This window comes from Plectropomus leopardus, chromosome 16 (assembly GCF_026936395.1).
Source record: "Plectropomus leopardus strain MGB_pleo_1.0 chromosome 16, ASM2693639v1, whole genome shotgun sequence".
NCBI classification, from domain to species: Eukaryota; Metazoa; Chordata; class Actinopteri; order Perciformes; family Serranidae; genus Plectropomus; species Plectropomus leopardus.
Window position 1 is genome coordinate 30298457 of NC_142191.1, and position 18460 is coordinate 30316916.

General features: G+C 40.4%; 1 protein-coding gene across 1 annotated transcript in view; it reads left to right on the forward strand.

Moving 5' to 3' along the window:
- Positions 1 to 18460, forward strand: part of mdn1 (midasin AAA ATPase 1) — a 67221-nt gene that overhangs the window by 38563 nt on the left and 10198 nt on the right. The window contains exons 48-73 of the mRNA XM_088089308.1: positions 718 to 917; positions 1108 to 1331; positions 1489 to 1602; positions 2315 to 2444; positions 2660 to 2766; positions 2931 to 3064; positions 3502 to 3668; positions 4392 to 4512; positions 4738 to 4951; positions 6188 to 6428; positions 6530 to 6653; positions 7252 to 7416; positions 7537 to 7751; positions 7834 to 8221; positions 8520 to 8632; positions 9571 to 10252; positions 10645 to 10806; positions 11468 to 11750; positions 11865 to 12103; positions 13235 to 13330; positions 13520 to 13614; positions 14589 to 14713; positions 15597 to 15749; positions 17110 to 17219; positions 17886 to 17959; positions 18049 to 18232. Coding sequence (XP_087945434.1) covers positions 718 to 917; positions 1108 to 1331; positions 1489 to 1602; positions 2315 to 2444; positions 2660 to 2766; positions 2931 to 3064; positions 3502 to 3668; positions 4392 to 4512; positions 4738 to 4951; positions 6188 to 6428; positions 6530 to 6653; positions 7252 to 7416; positions 7537 to 7751; positions 7834 to 8221; positions 8520 to 8632; positions 9571 to 10252; positions 10645 to 10806; positions 11468 to 11750; positions 11865 to 12103; positions 13235 to 13330; positions 13520 to 13614; positions 14589 to 14713; positions 15597 to 15749; positions 17110 to 17219; positions 17886 to 17959; positions 18049 to 18232 — 4860 coding nt within the window. The remainder of the gene's footprint in view (positions 1 to 717; positions 918 to 1107; positions 1332 to 1488; positions 1603 to 2314; positions 2445 to 2659; positions 2767 to 2930; positions 3065 to 3501; positions 3669 to 4391; positions 4513 to 4737; positions 4952 to 6187; positions 6429 to 6529; positions 6654 to 7251; positions 7417 to 7536; positions 7752 to 7833; positions 8222 to 8519; positions 8633 to 9570; positions 10253 to 10644; positions 10807 to 11467; positions 11751 to 11864; positions 12104 to 13234; positions 13331 to 13519; positions 13615 to 14588; positions 14714 to 15596; positions 15750 to 17109; positions 17220 to 17885; positions 17960 to 18048; positions 18233 to 18460) is intronic.

Genomic DNA, 18460 nt, shown 5'->3' on the forward strand with positions numbered 1-18460 from the left:
CAATGATAGACTTTTTTGTTTAAGTATAAGACCCTTTTTATTTAACCAGAAACAGCGCTGAAATCGCTTTTTCCAAACCCACCAGGCTCCATTTAAATAAACTGTGATTTTATCATCATAAAACATTGTTCTTTCAAAGCCAATAGAAACAAAATAAAACTCGCAAAAGCCATCTTGGTTCTTCTTTCCACTGTCCCATCAATCGCCAACTCTAGTTTGGTTGAGATAAACACTGAATTCAGCCAGTTAGATGTAAACATATGCTGACTCCATCCTTACTAAAATTATAGTTTATTTAATAAAGTCTGGTGGGTTTGGTAATGGCGACTTTGAGGCTGTTTCTACTTAAACAAGATTAGTCTGATTCTTTAACAAAACAGTCTGTCTCTGTAGGGATCCTTTCCAGAAGGTTTTAGACCCTTGGATGTAAAGTGATGGGTAAACATACCCCAGAGGTTTACTTTGGTTTTGCAGCTACTGGCTGCAGCTCTTTCTTTCAATTTTAGACCAGTTTAAAAAATTGTTGTTCCCAATAGTCACTTAGACACAAACAAGTGTGAAAAATAGGGTCCAGGTTGAAATCCTGGAGATACTTTTTAAATTCCTCCTCTATGCTGATGACACACAGCTGTATGTCACCCTCTGTCCTGGTAACAGACTAATGTAGCCCAAATCTTGCCATATCATAATTTAAACTTCGGATGTATTTCCATTCAGCAAGCCCAACAGATGATCGAGCAGCGCCTGGCCATCCTGGACACTGAGGACTGGGGCAGTGGGCTGCTGTGTGCTGGAGTCTGGCCCGACGGCTTCCCCTCTGCCCTCGTCTCCACAGAGGACTCCTGCTTCTCCGCTGTACTCCGAGATGGACAGGTCCTCTCGTTTTGCCTGAACACCCTCAGCCTGCAGGGCAAGCGGTAAGGACAACAACAAAATTACACGAGTACAATGTGTGAATTTATGTGAATTCATCGAAGATGAACCCATCCAATATGTAAAAAGATATAAAATAAACTTTTGCATGAAGTTGAAAAACTAAAAGCAACTTGGTAGAAGTTGTAAGAGAAATACTGAAAAAAAATTAAATGGGGTTGAAATGTCCTACAGGAGTCGTCCGCTGAGTCTGAGTGACCTGCAGAGGGCGCTGCAGAGCAGCAGTGTCCATGAAGGACTTGTGTTCTCTGGTGGAGTGGTGGATCTGGCGGAGGGAGACGCCCTGAGGCTGATCCCCACAGCAGTGAGACTGGTCACAGAGAGAGCATCTCATGGAGACTGGATCCTCCGCAGCAGCTGGCTGTCACACCTCTGCAAGAGCTACAAATACGCCCCTGGTCTGTTACTCTGCACACACAAACACACTCAGAACCCTCATTTTAGACATTTTTTCATACTCATACATAAAAATAAGGTGTTCATGTGCAATGATAGTAAAATTTCCTTATCAAGATTTTAACTTACACATTTTTGTCAATATTATAAATCTCTCAGATCCAGCTCTGGTGCAGGTGGAGGCAGGAAACAGAGCTCTGAAGTCTGTGTTTGGGGGTAAACTCGCTACTAAGGGCAAGTCTCTGGCAGAGCTGCTCCAGCCTCACAGCATAGGTAAACTCACTCTTTGGTTGTCTTGCTCATCTGTTAAGAAAAACTCTAAATCTGCAATCCCTGAACAGAATACTGACAACACCGCCAACAAATATAAATATTAGGGATGTAATGATACATCTATCTTGATCGATTCAATGTTCAAGGATCTAATATCATTGATGCAAAGTGAAGCGGCCTAGTACGAGGCAGCCAATGGTAGACAAGAGAAAAAGACAATGAGATTCATTAATATTGTCTCATATTGATCACAGGCCCCTGAATGATATGGAAACGAAATCATATCATGGCCGACTTTGTGATATCAGCAAATATTGCAACATTGTCCAAAGAGTCGATATAATATTGTATCACGATAAAGCTAGTGATTTACAGCCCTTATAAATACTCTGTATGTTTTATCTAATATCAAAAGTAAAAAAAATGACATTAAAATTAGAATTCAAAGTTAATACAGTCGTCGAGAAAAAGCATTGCTCATAAGAATGTCTGTTTTGAGGTGAATAATCTCACCCACGTGACTGTGGTATTGATAATGTATGTAGTTCATGACTTAACCGTGAGAGAACACAAATAGATAAAATAGACTTTTCAGTAAGGCTGATGATGATATCAGTGCAGTGCATTTTTTTTTACCTTTCTATCAGACATTTTATTAATGTTACCACATTCTGCTGCCATCTTCAGAGAGTATTACCACTGTCTGTTACAGATGAATACAGGATTCTGGTGGACATGCGATGGAACAAGCAGTACCTGGATATTTTAGCCAACAAGTGCAACTTTGAGGATGAGGAAAGATACATGGAGTTTCTGGAGGCTCTGAATGCAGTTGCCAACAGGTACAGTGAAAGATTGATCAGTTATAATTATAGTTTTTAAGTTTATAATTATAAGTGTGATATGTTGTATTTTTCTAAAATGTATAAAATTATCTTGAATGGTCATACATTAAATATACAATGTATAAATTATTATATATATATTTTCTTACAACTGTTTGTCATGTAAAATTGTTCTGAATGTGTAGAGTGATTTTTTTGCGTGTGTTTTTTAGAATTGTTCTGATGATGGACAGAGAGGAGAGGTCTGTCATTTGCACCTGTGCGATCAACCTGTCTGCTCAGAACTGTGCTCTGAGAATAGCCACGGCATTCAGCAAAGGTACACAAAGCACCCTTTGGAGAATTATGAACTGATGTTGACACCCACCTGTAAAAATGTGTTACAGTTACAGATACAAAATCAAAAAGTCAACTTACTGAGCATCACAGCATGCAACATGTGTGTAACTCAGATGGAGTTTATGTGTTTCCCTCCCCCCACAGGAACTGTGGATATTGGTCACCTGCCCCACCCGGTGCTGATGCACCTGCGGAGCTTCTTTGACCTGTGGGACTCCTTCACCCTGCAGGCTGTGCAGAGCGGACAGCCCTACATCTCAGACCACATCATGTTTGAGGTCAGAACTTTACTCGCCTTATTATTGTGTCTCTTTATACCACACTCCTCTATTCCTGCATTTTCTCTTCAACCACAACTGCTGCTTTTTTTAATACTACTGTTACTGTAGTCCCACTGTTGCTATTACTCTGACAACTACCAACGTTCCTTTTATTACTGGTACAACCACTGTTACAATCTACGACTACTATTATTTCTTCTATAGCTGCTACCACTACTGCTATGCTACTACTACAACTAGTAACTGAAACAGCAGTACTAATAATAAATGTACCTCTACTACTGTCTCTCCATTTTCTACCCATAGTATACCTCTACTTCTAACAGTATGAAAGCCATTTCTACAGCTTGAGATTAAGCAGGTCTTATACAGTTCAGACTTAACCTTACTATGTTTGCCTCACTCAGTTCGCTCTACCTGTGGTGTGTGTTTAGATCCTGCAGTTGCTGCAGTGGCTCGATCGTTTCTGGGATGTGTGCAGCACCCTGCCGGCGGACTCTCAGGGCATCTCTGTGCTGTCTTTGCACTGGCAGTGGGTGCAGAAACATCTCATCCTCCGACTGCCCCAGCTACTGCTGGGAGACACTGACGCCACAATTGAGTAAAAACTTTTCTCTACTCCATATAATATTTATTTTTCATTTACATTTGCAACAGTATAGGGATAGTGACTCTCTCTCTCTCTTACATACATATTTGTATTTTATGTAGTACTACTGTTTTACATACAACAGCATATTAGGACCATCGTAGGTAAAAAATAAAATGCGGAGCTAAAGGAGGATAGTAACAGTTAAAAAAAAAAAACTCCAAAACTAAAGACACAAAATTTACAAGAAAAAACAATAAATAAAAACCTAAAATAACATTAAAAAAATCTCCTGGGTGAAAGTCCTGTGCTTGACCGATCTATCCACCATGACTTCTTGACTGTCTAGCAGAAAGCCCTGAAGCCAAAGTCTTCCATGTTGGATCAAAAACAGTATATTTGGGACTTAAATTTCAAAAGATTTCGCCTTTAAAAAAAAAATGCAAATTTATGTCTTTATAATCTCAGAGAAGATTTACAACTTTAATCTGAGGAATTCTTTTTGGAATATTTTTTTCTTAAAATGTTGCCCCCCTCCCCCAGCTCTGTACTTTTTTCCTTTACCTACAAAGGCCCTAATATGCAGATGTAGTGTTATACTGTAGGTATTATAAAAAAATATATAATAACATAATAATACATAATAAAATGAAAATTAAACACTAAAGGCATTATATGACTTTTTATGAAAAATTCAATGTCTACAATTTTCAATCTGACTGTGCTGTACTCCAGAGGTCAACAGGAGCTGCAGGCGGTCTCAGCAGCCATCCAGACCGTCTTGTCCACGCCGGTGTCTGTGGCCACAGCTCTGAAAGGCATCCAGAAAACTCTGGGCAAAGCTCTGCCATTCAAGGTGCACAGACACTTGATCAGCTCTACGTTACAGTCAGACCTCGCCTTTGCACGTTTACTCATCCTCAGTTATTGTTTTTATGTTTTGTTCCTGTGGTCTTTTCTCTCTTGTCTAATGTGATTATCCAACCAAACAAAAGAAAGTATTTAAAAGCCACTTTACTATGTCTGGCAATTTTTCTCTTTTCTGAATTACTTTACAAACTCAATCTTTATTTTTCACCAGCTGGAGTCGGTGGCTGAGTGTGCGTCTCGGCTCAGGCTCCTGAGTAAAGCCCTGGATGTGAGTGACCTGAGATTAGACGGCACCACAGGTTCCTGGAGGCAGGAGCTGGTCCGACTTCAGGGTGCCGGGCTCGGGCTGGACATCAAAGAGAGTCTGCTGGAAGCCTGGGGCCTCGTCCTGCTCGCCAACAACCAGCTGGACCCACAGAAGTCTGGTGAGCTGCTGTTACACAAAGAACTTTTACCTGTGTACATGTGCTGCTGTGGGGGGGAGAAGTGATGGTGTGTCAGTGGGTTGTTTTGCGTCCAATAGAAGGAATCTCAAGAGTTCCTGGTAGAGAATCCTAATGATTTGAGTGTCACATCATTGTCTAGCATCATCATCATCAGGTCAAAACTTACTCTCTTACATGTATGGAGTCAGATTTAGCAGTTTAACCCTTTGTAACCAGAGAAATTTGAAATGAAAATTGTCTTGATTCATTAAAAAACAAGGGAAAAAGGCAATGACAGAAGAAATTACCCAAAAATTAGTAAAAAAAAACCACAAAAAAAAAACCCCAAAAAACAAAAAAACAGCTTGGATAGTTTTTTGCCCTTAAAAAAACAACAGGCTTTAAATGTTAAAACCATATAATTCACATAGTATTTGTCATGTATTTGTGCCTTTGGAATGACTTGTTAATTTTTTTTTCAGTCAAAACTTATACTCTTACATCTATGAAGACAGATTCAGCAGTTTAAGCATTTGAAACTTGAGAAGATTGGTTGATTGATTTTAAAAAACATGGGAAGAAGGCAATGAGCAAAGACAGAAGAAATGACCTAAAATCAGTTAGAAATGAGTAAAAAAGTAAACAGATAAATAAATACATAAACAGAAAGAAAAAGAAAAGAAAGAATGTTTAAAAAAAATGGAAATGGCCTGTGAAAAGTGCCCAAAAATATATAAATAGTAATTTTGTAACACAATTTTAGATTTGTGATGATGATATTTATAAATATAGTTTTCCCAAAATTATCTTCCCTTTTCTCTAGATATTTTTCCTTTAAAACAATATGTTTTTCTAAATCTAGCCTGTTGTTTCTATGTCTTTTAAGTTGTGGAGCATTTCTTATCAAGTTGCTCATTGCCTTATTTTCCCCATGTTTTTTCGATCACTTTATTTCTAGAAATTTTTCAGTGTATCAGAAAAGACGTTAACATAAGACATAATCTCAAAGTACAAATGTGTGCAGAATTGTAGAAAATATGGAAGGAAGAAAAAAACAGAAAAAAGAAACAGACAAGCCACAAAACAGACGTTTCTCATGTTTTTGAAAGAAATCAACACAATTTTCTCAGGGTTCAACGGTTTAATTACTTGTAAAAGGCGTTTGAAAGCAGCACAAGAAAATTGATGTAAGGTTAAGGGTCAGGGCGTGAATGTGGTGCTGTGTTTTCCCATCAGGAGTGTTGGAGCGGTTGGTGTCGAGTGTGGAGCAGCAGCAGCGTCAGATGAGCTCCAGGGGGCTGTTGGAGGTCCGCTCCATGTCTGAGGACGAGGAGCCAGGAGACTCAGTCCACCTGGCCAGAGAGGAGCTGCAGCAGCTCAGCCGCAGGGCTCAGCTATGGCCCCTGATGGAGGAGCTGGCTGTGCTCAACCAGCTGCGACTCAGCACTGACCTGCTCCACCTGGCCCTCTCTCCTGGGTAACTATCCATCCCATGATCAACAAAGCAAAGATATGTATGAGGACTGAAGTAGAGACATTAAATGGACTGTGCGGTAATTTCTCCCTGTTGTTTTGCAGTGACCAGGAGGCTGAGGACAGCTTACGTCGAGAACTGTCCAGACATCTGCGCTACTGCCTCCAGTCCACACCGATGAACGTCAGCCAGCTGCAGCCGCTATGGTTCCTGCTCAGCAGTGACAGGGTCAGTGGAAATGTCTCCTCTACTCAAAAATCAGTCACATGGATCCTAAATTTGTATTAGGGCTAGGATGACATACTTACCTCTCAATTTGGGCAGAGGCTCTGGAGACAGAGCTTCAATAGCGCCTGTAGCAACTCAAATTCAGCCAGCATAAACCCCAACACTGGGGTTTGCTGCATGCTGGGTTTAGTTTGTGTGTCTGCCTGCTTCCTTGCTTTTTAAAAAAAAAAAATGGATATGACCTCACGTTGCTCATAGACTATCACAATAAAAGCAGCAACGTCTTGTCTCCTCTGCATTCAATTGAGGCATTAGAAAAATTAAGTACAAATGTTTTTTTAATTGCAAATAATATATATATTTTTAAAAATAGCAAATGCTTAAGTGAATCAAGTCTCGTGAAATGTGAATATATGTGATATATAAAGAGTCAGCCCAAACTTCAGCCTTCATTTTAGAAAATTTCAGGGTACAACCATAGCTGTGCCCTAGAAAATATAGAAGTAATCCAAATTTGAAAGAAGAAATACTAAAAAAAGAAAGAATTTTCCAAAGGTGCAAACATAACATCTGACGATTCTTTATGGCTGTTTTCCAGCCGGCTGAGGAGCTGCAGTTTGTGTGGTGTGAGCTGCTCTCAGAGGCTCTGGCTGCCTTGTGGACCAGCAGCGTGACCTCAGACCCCGATCTCTGGCTCAAATGGGACCCACTGAGTCCCAGGACCCAGCTGGCTCCAAAGCTGCACCACGGAGCAGACACCATGGTACCGACCATAACCATGTCGCATTAATGTTGCTGCATTTAGATCAGTCGCTCTCACTATCACTTTCTAAATACCAAAGTGATTTCTTGTTGGTTTGATGCATGTCTCTGTTGTTTTTAGGGACCGGCCTTGCTGAGTAAAGCAGTGTGGTCGTATTGCATGCTTGGAGTGCTCTGCAGCAGTGAGACTGGAGGTCGATGGGAACCATCGGGGGCGGCCCTGCTCTCCCTCTCCCATGTCACCCTGGGGGAGTGGAAGGAGAGGATCCAGCAGCTGCAGGATGTGTCTGCTGTGTTGTGGGACAACATGGCCATCCCTGCTCTGTCTGAGTTCAGGTAATTTAAAACATTTAAAAATATGTTCTTTAAAAGCATTTCTCATTTTTGGGGTTTACTAATCACCGCCATACCTCCTCAGGGGCACAGACTTTAGGCTCCAGGGCGCGGTCCTGCGTCGGCAGCTCCAGAGCATGGCAGACCTGCTGCCTCCCAGTCTGCAGGAGGGTTTCATGGAGAGCTGCGAGAGCCTGGTGGAGGACGCAGACCCTCTGATAGCCGCCCAGGAGATCCAGACCGTCTTCAGGGACTTCATGCCTCCCAGTCTGCTCCCCGACGGCCTGGTGGAGGCCTCCATCACCTGCCTGCAGCAGTACGTCCAGAGCAAAGTCCAAGGCTCCAACCTGCTGGCTCGCTCCGGAGTGTTCTGGGTCAACATGGGCCTGCTGCAGATCAAAGTGTGGACTCCTCAGACCATCTTTGACCCCGCTGTGAAGAGGGCCTACAAACTCAACTACGCACAGCAGGAGGTGAGCTGTTGTTGGTCTTTGTTTTTTTTTTTACCCCATTTTGTCTCATATAAACTTATATGTATTTAATGAAATTGGCTGAAAAGAGGATGGGAGCTGTTTGCTAAGGTACTCCTCTCGTTTTTCTTTGTCTTCTCCGTAAAAAGTTGGCACAAGGATTTTTTCTTTTTTTCAGTCATTAAAAGTTGATTAAAGACAGAAATACTGTGTTATGGGGATATTGTCATGTTCTTGTGTGTGTGTGTGTGTGTGTGTGTGTGTGTGTGTGTGTGTGTGTGTGTGTGTGTGTGTGTTGCAGCTGGCTCTGCTGCAGGAGGAGTGGAAAGCACGCAGCCTGTCATCTCAGCTGATGACCGGAGCAGAGCTGGAGGAGAGCAGCACCACTGACGGCTTCCAGCATCCTCGAATCAGGTCAGAGGCAGCCATAAAACAGATTCTACTGAACAATCATAGAAATATAGAAATATTGCAGGCAGTGGTGTGTCTCTATGATCCTCTTGCCCCCTGGCACATCTTTTTTATAAACATGATCTATTTTGATGCTTTTTAGGCACACTGGCATGTTATTTACATTCAAAGTATACAAAAATACCCATTCTTAATCATTTTATTTTCATAGTGAATTAGAAAATGGTTTGCAAGCCACCTGGCACCCTATCCTGAGCCAGATTTGGCTAGTTGAATATCACTAGTATATAGACTGAAATAAAGCATAGATATAGATTTAATAGTTATTGTATATAGTTTAGAGAATATTATAGATTCAAGACAAATTGACAGAAGGGCAGGAATGAGAAAAAGGGAGTACAATTACAAATCTGTCTGCTACTTGAGCACAGTGCCACGGATAAAAAAAAACACTCAGCACAGTGAGATTACAGATTAAAAAAGGTGGCTGCAAACAAGTGAGTAAATGAGACTATAGAAAGTCATTATGCTGGACACAACTCTCTCTGATTGGCATTGATCAGAACACAACACCTGGGTGAACGCAATCATTTCAGCTTGTTAACCGGCGAGATGCAGTCACGCATCATCACCCATTACCATCTGTCTCCTAAGCAGCACTAAAACACCAATCCAAATACACCTATTTTCCAGCCTGTCTGTGATGTTGCGCTGTCACACCAATAACAACAAAACAAAAACCAACAGAAATAGTTTTTGAAGGTCACATAAAGATAACATGAGACTCCAGCAACCTTTTACAGCATATTCACATTAGGAAGGTATTGCTTCATAGACAGTATGGGGAGGTGGAATGTTTACAGTGACCTGCAAGTCTTATAATTCATGTTTGAGTAATGTATTGTAAAATCTTTGAACTTCTTGTGTGTGATTTGCTGCAGGTACCTGTGGATCCGGATGCAGCAGGTGAAGGAGCAGATAGCCGAGCTCTCCAGGAAGCAGGCCTGTCGCCCTCATGAGCCGCAGTATGGTCGCCTCTTCCAGGAGCTGCAGCACTACCTCTGCAGCATTGGCCAGGCGGCAGCTGTGGAAGATCTGCTGTCCCACCTGCTGAAGGCCCTGCAGACCTCCTCCTCCTCGTCCTCCAAGTCTAGGTCAGCAGTCCAGGCCCTACTGAAGGAGGAGGCTGTGTGGCAGAGCTCCCAGCAGCGCTTCTGCCAGCGGCTGCTTGAGGATTACCCCCTGTACCCCGACGTGGTTGGGCCGGTGCGGACCGGCATCCTCCAGCTCCGGCACGGCATGAGACTGGTGGCCTCCCAGGTTGCCGCCTCGCTCACACCTGTCCCCGGTCTGCCTAAGTTGGTGTCCTGCTTGTTGGCCTTCCCCTCGCTGTCCTCCAGCCTGCAATCCTACCTGGCCCGGGCTGACTTCCTCTGCTCCAGGGCCTGCATGGACATTCTGCGCTGCCTGGTGAAACTCCTGCCTCAGCAGCAGGACTCGGAGCATGTGGTCCCCCAGTCCTCCACGCTGCTCCTCAACGCTCTGCTGTATGTGCAGTGTCACACTCTGTCCACAGGAGAGTTCAGCCCCGAGTCACGCAGTCTCTTCAGACACATCTGTCAGGTCAGCGCTGCTGAGAGCTTTAAGATCCACTGATTTCTGGGTTTAAGGTTGACTCCATTCAGTAACAGTTAAATCAGAATCAGAAATACTTTATTGATCCCTGAGGGGAAACTGTAGCTTATTACAGTCGCTCTGATGCCAGCATAGAGAATAATAGCAAGAAGAAATAAGTACCAGCACAAGTATATAAAAATATATATATGTATAAAACTAGTATGTAAGGTAAAAATATCAAAATATAGATATGTGTGCAATGCTACAATGAACAACATAGATATACATAAGTAAGAATAACAATAAGAATATATACAATATACAGCCCGCTATACATTTTATTTAATTTTTATATCAACTAAAACTGTCATATTCAAAATAATATGATGCCTCCTTAGGCTCTGGTGAACGAGTGGGACGAACAGGAGAGGCGAAGAAGAGAGCGAGAGCAGATGGAGGCCAGTCTATACCGCAACCGCAGTCGACTCCATGGCTCAGGACTGACTGAGGATGAGCAGGAGGAGAGGGACTTCAGACGCCAGTTCCCTCAGTTCACCAAGGTACTCACATAGACGCTGTCCAAGCGATAAACATCATATCTCAAGTAGGCAGGCACTGGTCAGAGCTTAGTGAAGCTTTAACAAGCTGACCTTGTTACACTGCCAAAATAATACCTAACAGTAATGTGACATATCAGAAACGACCTGTTTGATTTTTAAATCAAACAGGTCGAAACGTTTGTAAATTGGCTTGATTTCTCTCAAAACATTGTAAGAAGACTTTGAGCAACTTGAAAAGGAAATGACCGAAAAATTAGCAAGAGATTTGTAAAAAGTAGGAAACATTTCCACTGAAGAAAAAAACAAAAACAAACATGGAAATAACTTAATATAACTCTAGAAATAAAAAAGAAAAACTAATATATTTTTAAAAAAAAAATTTAAAAAAACAACACAAATTAAAAAAGAGGATAAGAGAATCTGATTTTAACAATAACATATGTAGAATGAAAAAAAGAAGAACAATTCAGCAGCTTTGTAGGGACATAATCGAGATTTTCTTTGTTTAATTATAATGCAAACATACCATATTGTTTTAATCGTACAGTAAAAAGGTGAAAATCTGTCATAACTGTGGGGTTGGTTTGGGAGTTTTTGTTTTAGTCTGTTAGATCTCTAAAATGTGTATCTTTTTCACAACTCCCTGTCCATACTTCATCAGGACTTTGCAGACATCACGGCCCAGCCGAGTCTCGAGGGTCCAGCAGACTCAGGACTGAAGGAGGAGGAGATCGTCCAGGAGGAGTCCAGTGAGAGCAGCTGCCTGTCTCCGGCTGCTATGAACACAGTGGTCCAGATTCATCAGCGGCTCTGTCTGGGACACGCCCAGTCACTGTGGTACCAGAGCACAGCACCAGCCAATCACAGCAGAGAACACATCAGAGCACTGGTCTCCTCCTATCAGATTGCTTCACCTGTGATGTCACGCTTCTATCATCTCATTGGTCAGTTCTTTTACTGTCACTTTTATACTCAGTTTCATCAGCAAAGCAGAAATGTACTTTTGTAAAACTTCTTTGAATTGACAGTGTATTATGATCTCTGTGTTTGCCCCTCAGATGCTGAACTGGACCAGCAACTCACAGGCAGTGAACTGCTGCTCTCCTCCCTCCTCCAGAACACAGTTCAGGGCTCAGGTGGTCCTGATGGTCTGACCGTCACCTCAGAGGGACCGTACGATTTCTACCAGCAGCCCAACATGAGCGAGGCCCGTCTCTGTCTTCCTGTCCTGGAGCAGCTGAGAGCGGCAGTGAAGCAGAGACTGGAGGACTGGCCCGAGCACCCAGCTCTTGTACAGGTCAGTTATCTGTTTTACATTAAGGACAGACCACAGGGATTCAGTGAGATAACATTTAATATTCATAACTCGGATTCAGTGGAGCATCAAAAAACAGACATAACCATCAGATATTTGATCTATAAACATTTCTTTCACTGACTTTTTTAAGAAAACTAACTACTATATCCTGATGTACTACATCCTCACATACAATTACATATACCACCCTAGAAATTTTACATTGGCATGATTTCTTTAAAAAAGCCCTACCATGGGTTCATAGTGTTTGGACTGATGCCCTATACTTACACATCAAGTTCATTGTTTTACAATTTTACAATTTTAGCCATAGAACACTATTTGCTTAATTTAACTGTTACTCTCTAATTCAGAATAAATAACATTTTAGAAAACTGACTGGCACAAGTGTTTAAAATTATTGAATTACACCAAGAAGACATGGAGCATAATGAAATTAAATTTATACCAAATAATTATCTTCCTTTTGGTTTCCACCAACTGAGAGAAGTAGTAGCTAGATGCTTCACTGTGTTTACCAGCTAATCACTGTGTCTGACTACTGTTTGATGTTGGGCACAGAATGCAGATTTATTTATAGGAACTTTATCTTTAAGATTTTTTTCTTTATGGCTTTGTCACCTTTATTTGATAAAGGACAGTATAAAAGCAGAGCAGAAATGGGAGTAGGAGCATTTGCATAAGCCGATAAAAGCGAAAGCTAAAAGCTAAAATTATAAAGCCAAAGGCTACCTGCATTTGTGTAGGGTATATTTTAAATGTCTACACCGACATAAAGCATGACAGTTAGTGATAAAAAAAAACTTTTAGTATCCATGTCTGCCAAACTGATCATCAACATCTTGGCTCTTTGATATTATTTTTTTTTTAACTGCAATATCTTCATCTTATAAAGGATGGGTTCATATACTTTGTTGCGTTAGGAATAACTGATGAAGAGTTCAAAATTTCAATCAGTAATCATTGCCCAAATGTCTGTCTAAAAGTGTAAAATTCTACTACAAATACATACAAATCCACCTGTTGCTGTGGTGCAGACTCTTCTGATTATGTGTGAAACTTCTGTCTGGGTTTCTATAATGTGTTTTCCTGTGTGTGTTTGTTTTCCAGCTGACTGTGGTGGTGGAGAGGATCATGGCTTTCAGTCTGGCCAGTCCACTGGCCAAGTTCCTGAATGGTCTGGAGATCCTGCTCAGTAAAGCACAGGTCAGTTCCACAAGACACATTTAGTCAACAAGAAATAAAATAAAGTAATAGTGACGTTGTTAATAGCTGCTATCATTCATTAGGTAAAAATACCAAAAACTGCTCATTATATTATCTCGGACATTGTGAAGGGTTGGTTTGAGCTCTGTGGTATTAGTCGTCACCTCTGATCTCTGCTGTTCTCATCAGGATTGGGAGAACAATGCCAGCCGCTCAGTCTCTCTGGGGAAGCAACTGGAACCAGTCACGCAGCTCATTATCCAATGGCGCAAACTGGAGCTCAAGTAAGAGACATGGGGCTTAAAGAGTTACTAAACCCCAAACCACTTTTTTTTAGGTTGAAAAGATATATATATGGGTATTTAGTAGAGTTGTTGGTTGATTCAGGTCCAGCTCTTTAGATTTGAGTGCAAAGTATTAAAAATATATATACACTATATGCATAGTGAGTTAGTGAGTGCTCTCTAAAGGTCACCACCCCTTTGTCGCCCTTTCACCAACTGACTACTTTGCATGTGTGTGGGGACAGGGAGGTACTGTGGATCAAGAGGTGACACGATAGTGTGACTGGGCGTGTCTTATGCTGCCTTCATATGCTTCTCAGAAATATCATACATCCCAGTTGTGCAGTCGTAAATGATGACAAATACGCATTTAAGTGCTGTGGTCAGGAAAAAGCAGCAAACATGGACGCTTGAAGTAAAAAGGTTGTTTTTTCATGGCTTATGTTTTACCAATAGCAAGTAGCACAGAGCTAAGTTAACACACAGCTAAGTTAAAATTGTTATCAGTGTTAGCATACTTGCCTGACATGCTTTATAGTTAAAAGTTTTCTTGCTTACTACAACTAATGGGTGCATATATTTAATGTCCATCTCCTAAAAGTAAATGATAGCTACAAGGAACATAATAACAATTTTTTACCATTTGTAGCTGACACTGTTTTCATGCTTTCCGCCATTTCTGTTGCCCTGAAATGTCAAGCAAACGTCACAACTTGGCAACTCGGTTATCACTGAAATTTCTTAATTTCCCATAATAACGACATGTTCATGTGCATAGAGCTCTTAAATATGTGATACAATATTTCCGAACAGCACATGAAAGCAGCATTAGACCCCCTCCCCACCCGTTTTTCAGGGAGGAGGCACTCAAGCCAAAAGTGGGAGTTTAGTTACTCTTTAGATCACTGTATTTATATTTGAGATGCTGGAGTCTTCAACAAATCTGTCCTGCCCTTCTCGTGTGGTATGTTTAGTTGCTGGTCGAGCAGTCTGGACAACGCGATGAAGCGACACACTGAGAAATCAACCAAACACTGGTTTTCTGTCTACCAGCTAGTAGAGAGATATCTGGAGGAGCAGAGGACTGATGCTAATACAGGTACAAACGCATGGCACTGAGAGGGTGCTGATTCTGTTAAATGACCAACTGACAATGCAGCTGTTTAAAATGTTTTTTTAATTAATCAACCTATCTATTATTTTTTTAAATGGCTAAGTGAGAACTTCCCTCATAATGAGAGAAGTTTAAAAGTGTATTAAATTAAAGCTATATATTTTAAGTACAATGAAGCTCAGTACTTTTTATCAGCTTTTCAATCTCTATATTTTTTTTGCCAGTGGACACAAATAGCAGTGAAGAATGAAATCCATTCTCCAGTATTAGCACATGCTACAACATAACCAATCCGTGTGTTTACATACATATACGACAGCATATTGGGGCCATTGCAGATTTGAAAAAAAAAAATCTGAATTATTTAATGTCACAGATTTGTGAGAAAAAAACTATTCTCTTAGTTTATAAAGTAGCAAATTGTCTCTTCCAAGTCTGGATGCTGTTGATAATCTGGTGATTGTGGCCTAAAATAAGGAGTAGCTATGTCCTTATTCCTAAAGCTAGTTGCAAAGTATTTGATAAGTTCATCCACTGCAGGCATAATACACAGCAGGCAGCAGCGTCTGTGTGATGAGGTCGATCCAAAGTGAAGCGATGTGGTATTTGGATCCCCCAAAACAAAAAACATACTTTTTTGCTGACTTTATCTCACAGATTAGAGACTTTATAAACGAAGAGAATAGCTGATTTTTTTTCTCGCTAATTTGCGACATTAATCTTTTAAAGAGTTTTTTTAATTATTTTTTATTATATTTTTTTATAATATTGCCCTCCATTTTTCTTTGTGTATGATTTAAAAAATGAATACATCACTCAAATGTTATGACTGCTAAGACTCTTGTCTTCCTGTAACCATTCTCTCCAGGTGAGGAGGTGGAGCGCCTCTCCCTCTCCTCTGTGTCCTCCACCCTCCAGGCCTTCATGGAGGGCTCCACCCTGGGAGAGTTCCACACCCGCCTGGCCATGCTGCTCAGCTTCCACTGCCACGTCCTGCTGGTCCCCAACCAGCCCGGACAAGGTCAGGCATCACTGCTCTGCACAAGTCTAAGACAATACTCACATGCCCAGTGTATCAAAGAGTTATTATCTATCATCTGTCTACCTGCAGCTAATCGCACAAATGCTGCATTCATGTGAAGTCAGAAAGTCGTAGTTTCCGAGTTGGGAAGTTGTTCTCCCGACTTTGTTGTGTTCATGTGCTTTGAGGTCTTAAACTGGGAAAAACAAGGAAGCTACAAAGATGGGTTGCATTTTAATGCTAAGAGCATTTAAACAAGAGGTTTATAGCTGTTTCCAGTTTATTTATTATTTTGTGTGCACATTTATGACTGTGCACTCAAGAACTTGTGGTTGCGGTGTTTCACAATTGTTGAAAATATGTTGTTTAATACCATCATTGACAGACGGTCCTCTTAATGGTCCTTGACTCAGTCCTCTTAACTGGCTGGTAGGAGCCACAAATGATCAACAATGGCAAATCACATAAGTCTTTTCTCATTTCCCAGTTTGCACATCCTCCGTTACTTTCCTTACCTCATCTCCTCATGTCTTAGGCCACGTTTAGACGAGAGCAGCCCTACTAAAAACTGAAAAGTCTTTGATTTGTGTGATTAAAAAAATCTGCGTTCATATGATAACAACGTGAAAACAATCCTCGTGTACAAAGATGCGAAAAAAAAAGGAAAACTTTTATATCACTGCACCTATATAAGATAAGATCACCCTGAGGTAAACTGCTGTGCAGCAGCTGCAATACAAAGTTGAAAATACACAAAAAGTCAAAGATAACAATAAGGTGCATTAAACTACAAGCATCCAAAAAAGGATGCAGATAGCAAGGGTCAGGGAATAAGTGCAAAATATTCTTTTAACCACAGAAATGATTGATTTTATTCAAGTTACATCTACAGAAAGAAGAGAAACCTTGTAAGGATTTTTCCATATATAAATATATGTGTATATGAAATGTAACATTTAAAAAAACAGCTTTCATTTTAAATTTTGAATGTCACAATAATGGACTTGTCCTTCCAACAATTGAGCTATTGATCATTGCATAATGACAGTGACCCCTCATGTTTTAACTACAGTAAAGTCCAAGCAGGAATTGATTATTTTAAAAATGTGTTTTATTAGCTCTTCAAAATAAAACATCTTATTCTAAAAGTCATCCACAGCGTCAGACATTTATCTGCAAAAACAGCTATTTGTCTTGTAATTAAATCATGATTGGATATTGACAAATGTATTGATCTGTTGACCAGACAGTGTCAGCCCTCATTGCCAGATGTCACGCATGTCACTATTTCAGACATCAGTGACTTGATTTGAACTGGATTTCTGTGGGATGACATTTTAACCCTTTCCTTATGTTACAGAGTCGTTCTCCAGCCTGTTGTGGAACCTGCACAGATACTACAGCCAGTTCTCCGAATGCATCCAGAGCCATATCAGTCAGCTCAGACAGCCCATCGAGAAGGAGCTCAAGGTCTTTATCAGTGTCCTTTTTTATCAAACTGTGTCCAAATGTGTCAAAGTAACACAGTGAAAGCACATTTTGAAGTTTTACTTTGAATCTGCAATATTCTTCCAACTCTTGACTCCTGATTGTAGGCTATATTTAACATGTGACACATATTGGTATACAATATGTGTATATAACTGTATAACTGTATATTTGTATATGTTCTTATGTTATTCCAACGTATGTAGTATATCTGTGTTCTTTGTCAAAGCATTGCACACATATTCATATATTTATATTTTGAATTTACATAATAATAATTTTATACATTGCACTGTAGCAAACGACACCGTTTTACACTTTTCACACTCAGCAGATCATTACAATTTAAATATTCACATATTAGTGCTAATTGTCTATTAATGTATTTCTTTTCATTTATATTCTTACCCACTTACATACTTAGCATACTACACTGTACATACTTTTATTTTTAAATATTTACATACTAGTGCTAATTGTTTAATATTACTGTAATTTTATTTTATACTTTTATATATTTGTGCTGGTACGTATTTCTACTTGTGATAATTCTCCATGGTGGCATTAAAGCAACTATAATGAACCACAGTTTTCCCCCGGAGATTGATAAATTATTTCTGATTGTGATTCTGTAATTGTTGTCCGCAGGACTTTGTCAAGATCTCCAAGTGGAACGATGTCAGTTTCTGGTCCATCAAGCAGTCAGTGGAGAAGACACATCGGTAAAATATCAGTCTGCTGTAAATATTTATTGTTTGTGATAACAAATGGCTGCTTTGCCACCAACACTGTCCTGCATTTATTCTCTCAGGACTCTCTTCAAGTTTGTCAAGAAGTTTGAGGAGGCTCTGAACGGTCCGAGTGTTCCCGCGCTGGTGGAACAGGGAAGCAGCGCCAGTTTGGACAGTGTGGACACCAATCTGGAGGAGACACCCATCCATCGGGTTCACAAGGCTCTGAGGAGCACCCTGCCCGGGAAGGGCCGCGATCTGCAGGTACAAGAGTTTTTATTGCTACAGTTACTGTAGTTACTTTTACTTTTACAGTTACTTTTTTTAACTATGTTTTTATTGAAATTTGTACATCAAAATATGGACATCAAAGTACAAATATATTTTTCCTCACAGAGTCACACACATTCCCACATTCCATTCCCTATATTTATATTTAGTTTCATTTATTTGAACAATATTTAAAAAGTAGTATAAATAATAATAAATATA